The 6000-nt window shown below is 46.2% G+C and overlaps 1 protein-coding gene across 1 annotated transcript in view; it reads right to left on the bottom strand.

Annotated features, from left to right (window-relative positions):
* Window positions 1-5288, bottom strand: part of LOC125102903 (uncharacterized) — a 53804-nt gene extending 48516 nt beyond the window's left edge. Inside the window, exons 1-3 of the mRNA XM_047734517.1 lie at window positions 5196-5288; window positions 2440-2578; window positions 61-137 (exon numbers count right to left, since the gene is read on the bottom strand). Coding sequence (XP_047590473.1) covers window positions 61-137; window position 2440 — 78 coding nt within the window. The 5' untranslated portion in view covers window positions 2441-2578; window positions 5196-5288. The remainder of the gene's footprint in view (window positions 1-60; window positions 138-2439; window positions 2579-5195) is intronic.
* Window positions 5289-6000: the final 712 nt, after the last annotated feature.

Raw genomic sequence — 6000 nt, forward strand, 5'->3', positions numbered from 1 at the left:
CTAATGGATTTAAAACAGAGTGTTAGAAAATACATTTTTCATCAATATGAGAAACCTTACCTCTTCCCTTTGATCAGTGTTGACCATCAACCGAGTTTCTCTTGTCTTAGGAGCAGCCCAGGGTCTAGGAGTAGACACTGGAAAGAAATACTTTAAAGTTATCAAGGACTCACCTACTTATGTAGTAACACAATGCAGCATTTGATATTATAAATTTGCACTACCCTATAAATAGAATAGAATATGAATTCACATTGGGATACATTGCTTAATATTTAAGATCAAGTCTAACATTTGAACAATAAATTCATCCTTTTGGCACAAAACTGGAAATTTACAGTCCTTTCTTTCAGAATTTATTCTGGTATTTCCATATTTAATACTATTATTTATATGCACGAGTGCCGGTAGATTTTTTTATTTATCACTGTATAGAAAACAAGAATTATATCAGGATGTTTCAATCCTTAAAAATTCCAAGAAAAACTAAACTTATTTTGGTAGAGACAAAAATCACATTTTATACATAGCATTTAAATATTCCAAAATTTTGACAAACAGCATTTTTATTTGGAACAAGGTCCTGCATGTTCCAGAAAATGTTACTATTTTCCTTTTGTGAATGTTTATGAGCAGGTCGCTAACTTGACATCACGTACGGAGGTCTAGTCTCACGACTGCAACAGCTCTATGATTACCAGATGATGACAGAGATTTCCAGTGTTTGGGACATCTCATCACACTGATCTATTAGGAAACACAGAACACTTGCTAATGGTGGAAAGAAATGTTCTGACAACAGATACTCTTCCCTGCTCACCACAGAACCTCCCTAAGTCACCTGCACACGTATTTGCTCTCAAGAGTGAGAACCATTGTTTTGATTTTTTTTATTCCTTCTATCTCTAATTTAAAAGCTTCATTCAGATGTCCCGGTTTCTGTGTCCACTCAAAAAGATCCACAGTCTGTGTGTTCCCAGGCTTTAAGTTCCGTTTACGTATATAAATGGGCAGGTCAGAGTGAACAGCCAGAAGCCATTCATACCCCAATGACGGGCTCCAAACTGTCCCTCCTTTGTCCTTCCTGCTTCCTTACACTGGGGAGCTCCGGCCCTTCACCCTGAATTCCCAGGTGGAGGCGCTTTCTCAACAGGCTTCTCACACCACCCCACTCTTCATTCTTTGGGAGTTCATGGGCATATGAAAAAGTGACAGGCCCTTTTGCTCCAACACACCTCACCACAACTTGCCCTTGAATTTTTCTGTTCTTAAAAAAAAAAGTTACTTTACTAACAATGCTTAAATCTTCTCTGGAAGTTGACTTTGTTTGTTAAATGGGTTAAGTGCACAAATCATGGAAGAAATCTGCAAGTTGGAACAAAACATCTTTAGACATTTTTATGGAAACAGCACATAACAATATTTGGGGTAATGTGAAAGATAACATTGTCTGTAAGACCCAGAGCACACGTTAGGGAAGAGAGTCTAAAATATTCATGCAAGATATTAATGTGAATGCATAGCTAATAGAAGTGGTGCTCACCTAAACCTATTTCATGTTAGCGTTTTGCCCAAAGAAAAATGTGTAAATATCAGTCGGTCATGTTCACCGAGTACCAACACCACCTACACCAGTGCCTGGCATGGTGAACATTTAATGAGCACTTAGGCAAGAATCCGGGAGGACTTCGTTCATCCTGGAGCGCTACAGACCTCAGAGAAGGTAGCATTCATCTACGGACCCTATGAAGCTCTTCCATGGGCTGCTTGATCCAACCCATTCATCTGAATGCACCACGAGCCACCCAACGGTGCTGGCCGGGTTTCCCTCACTCTCCCCTCATTGGCGTCTCCTGCGCGTGTAACAGCTGTGCTTCCGTAAGCATCCGTGATACCGCTGGGATGAAACCCACGGTGGGGTATGACCAGTGTTATGGGACTCGCAAAGTAAATTTAACTCACAAGATTTCTTGCAGCCCTACTTTAAAATCTCATGTTCTCACACCTCAAACACTTTTTGGGAACATTGGCTTTTCATCCCCCAGCTACTTATCGCATGTCTTTGTGCAAAGGACTTACTTAGCAAGAAGGACATGCCCAGCGTTTATTGAAATGACTTTCCTCACTCTGGTGAGAGAGGCAGCCCAGGTCCTGAGGGAAAAAGTGTGCAGTGTTTTCTGACTGCGATTTGGATTTGGTTCTTGATGATTGCTGTCATGGATGTTAGTTCACTAAAGGAAATATCAACCACATAAGTACGATTTTACAGGGCCCATTTATTTAAAAAATTAAACTGAAATCAACATAGTTCCAAAAACATCCCACCTGTAAGGTTAAACTAACCGGAAGGCGGATGATATCACTACTTCCCAGAACTAAGTGCTAAAAACTGAAAACACTTATCAAAATCCAGAAGAAACAAATAGGAAAAATACACACTTTTAAATTTTATGTCCTAGAGCTTTTGTTTGATTTCTGTTCCTCAGGCTTCCTCCTGAATCGGCTTCCAAAACTCCTCACAAGGGCTCAGGCTCTTCAAGGGTCCGCATTTGGCCGACTCCTTCGGCCACTCTGTAATCTTATTTTCAGAGAGAACAATAATTGTATTTCAGTGATATTGTAGTGGCAAATTATGAGTCAGCAGATAATTAGGAATTTAAAATCCCATTTCTAAGCCTCAGAGTCTAACATGTGGACACTTGACAGGTATCTAATTAGGAAAGGGTTATTTTCAATAGTAACTTCTGACCCCGCAAGAGTAAGACCTTTGAAAGTCTTTGTCCCTAAGTTCCAGGAGCTCAATTGTATTTAAGTATTAAAGGGAACAATTTGAAGGGAAGTGAACTGGGCTTTTTTTTTTTTTTCTTTTCTCCTTCTCTTTCTCCTCCTCCTTCTATCCTCAGTGATAGTAGCTAGGAGTTAACATAAGGAGACTTCTTTGGACAAGCTGGTGAAGCAGAAGAGAGCAGGCGGGACGAAATGGAGAAAGAGGGAAGAGCAGCCTTGAGAACTGTGAGAGGAAGTAGATCAAGATAACTGTCTGCTACAATTCCATTTCTAATTTTATCTCCCTTTGAGGGGGAGACTTTGGAATTACCACACCCTATAAACCAATTGTCACATGGAAGCAGGCTGGCGTGGTAATAAATGACGGCACCAGGAGTCTCACCTCCTCTAAATATCATCTTTTAGAAACTGGGAGGACATGTCACACTGATAAGGCCTGTTTCAGTTAATAAGCATAACTAGATACATGGAGAAGCTTCTTTAGAAGAAGAACCAATTAGCCCAGGGATTTTTAACTCCGGGGTGGAATTCCCTGTGTCCCTTCAAGGAGAATAAAATCAGGAAGCACGGGGCTCTAAAAAGATTGGGGGACTTTTCTCTTTTTTTTTTTTTTTTTGATGATGATGATGATGATGCAAATGTAACTGACGTCAGCACAAGTCACACAATGTCTTCCGTCCAATTTCTAAAGCAGCTCCTCACTAGGTGAGGTCAATCGGCGGTGGAGGCTGCGGTGGCCCCCCAGGTAGGTTCCCTCCCTCTCTGGGCAGGAAGAGCTTTCACCCGCCGAGGCTGCTCCTGGGGTTCTGCCCGGAACAGAACGGCCCTGAAACGACAGGGGCGTCTGTCGTGCGCGTCAACACGAGTGCCTGCGAGGGTACAGAAAGAAGCCCCTCAGGGTGTAGGTGTTTGGGGGGCATGGTGTTGGGGTGTCCCCTCCTGACCACCTTTCTGCGTCTCACGTGTCCCTGAGGGTCTGACAGCGTCTGCCACTGCTTCCACCTATGCAGGGCAGAGGGGCTGCCTGGTCCGGGCCCCCCAGTTCCTGGGTCGCACATTTGAGAGGGGACACACGGAACACTGCCTGTGGCAACGGGCGTGCCTGTCCAGGGCTTCTCAGCCCTGCTCCCGGCTTGCCCTAAATCCTACTGGGGAAGCGCCAGAGCGCGAGGTACGTGCGCGCCGGGAGTGGGGGGCACTCGGGGAGGCCACCGGCAGGGCCACGTGTGTGCCCCAGGTGCACGCCCGGGCGCGATGCGCTGCGTGGGGCGGTGCGCGGGGTGCATGCAGGGCTGCGGGCAATGCGAGTTATTTGCGGTGCGTGGAGTGCAGGGCGCAGCGTGGCGCCGCGCGGAGGGGGTTGGTGCGGGCGAGGAAGCGCTGCAGGGTTGGCGCTGCACCCGGCACATGCAGGGGGCGGTGAGGTGGGGGTGTTCGCAGGGCGCGGGGTGCATGCGGGGCGCCCGGAGGTGCGCGCGGGGCGGGGGGCCTCGGGGACGCCTGTTCACCCCCGGGAGCAAGCTGCAAGGCTGGAAAGGAAAGTCGCCGTCAGCCTGCGGTTCAGTAGCGGGGAGACAAAGGCGACAACAAATGACAAGTAAACATCCAGCCACAGGAAGCCATTAAGGAGAGTGGGCGCTAATGAGCGCGCAGCGGGACCGGCCGAGGAAACGCCGCGGGGCCCCGACCCGCCCGGAGCCCCGCTGGCAGGCCGTAAACCTGCTGCGCGCGTCTGTCCCCCTTTCCAGTTGCGCCATTAGAAGCCGCAATTACTGGAATCCCAATAAGAAGACTCCAGGGGTAAAAAGAGAAAATTGGGATTCTGTGATCTGGCACATTCTCACGTCCTCCCCTAACTAGCCGCGTGTGAACACGAAGCTGTGAGCATCAAGCCACTTTCCAAGGAGTCTTGTGAAATAGTTTCTCGTAAAAAATCAACTCTTCCGAATAACCAAATGTCCCTTTGTGCTCCCTTACATTTTAAACTATTAAGAAATTTGTTTTCAACTAGCAGTGGTCAAGCAAGGGTTCGTGGCCCCGCTGTGACTCTGTGTCTGACCTATTTAAGATACTGAGAGCTGGTTTTAATTTTTGGAGCGAGCTCTTTCTCAGGATGGCTGGATTGGGATTGGGCAAATACCCCTGGGGCAGCTGGGGCCAGTCCTCCTGCGCGGTCCCCGAGCATCACTGCCCGCGGCCACCCCCTCGGTCGAGGACCCCAGGGCAGCGAGAGTCGGAGGCCCGCGCCGCCCACCGGGTGCAGCCGGGCTGCTGCGACCACTGCGGGTCTGGGGGCCGGGCGGGGAATCCACAGGTACCAGACCACACACAGAGATATGCTTAGGAACTTAGGGAGCTCTGTCTGCGAAGGCACTGCCAACAGAGTCCTGCCTTTTAAGCTTGTTTACCTTAAACATTTGAGAAAGTGAGTGGAAAAGTGGTTCAGAGTAAATTTCATTTCAGAAAGTCGACTTCAGATGCTTGGGCACCAAGTATTGCCAAGCATTACCAAGTGTAACCCAAGACCTGGGAATTATTTCTTGATGATTTATCTGTGGTGTTCCCTTTTGGAGAAGAAGAGAATAAATCTAATCAAAAACATATCTTTATAGATAACCTACGACAGTGTAAACACCGATGAAGGTTTAAAGAGACAAACAAATCATTTTAAATAATCCCAAAAGGAACTTCAGTGTCCGGTGGCATCTCCCCACAGAGGCAGTCGCGTCACCTAGTTTGTGCCTTACCATCTCGGTGACTTTTTCTTGGTGAAAATTCAAGTGTGTTCTCATCGTTATATTTCTTGTGTTGTGCCCTGAATATCAAGTTAGAATAGGCTGATTAAACTGTAATAATGGTATCGCCCTCTTCCACTGATTCTAACTGAACTAGAAACCTGAATTCAGAATAAAATATATATGTTCAATAAGTATGAATATATTCTATTCATTATTTTTAGTTTTGAACCAACATTTCTGATCCTGACACTAAAACTCCTCCTAAAATGAATTGGGCTAGACGGCACCTCCAGTCCCTTCTGAATCTAAAATTTTAAATTTCTGCATCATTTTGTTTTAAACATCACGTTAATACACGTGCACGGCTTTTTAAAACCATGTTGTTCAGAAGGGCTTGAGATAAAAAGCATCTGACTCCTGTTTCAGCCCACCCAGCCGGCTTCACAGAAATTTCAAGTTGACCCACTTGTGTTAG

This window comes from Lutra lutra, chromosome 6, assembly GCF_902655055.1.
Source record: "Lutra lutra chromosome 6, mLutLut1.2, whole genome shotgun sequence".
Taxonomy (NCBI): Eukaryota; Metazoa; Chordata; class Mammalia; order Carnivora; family Mustelidae; genus Lutra; species Lutra lutra.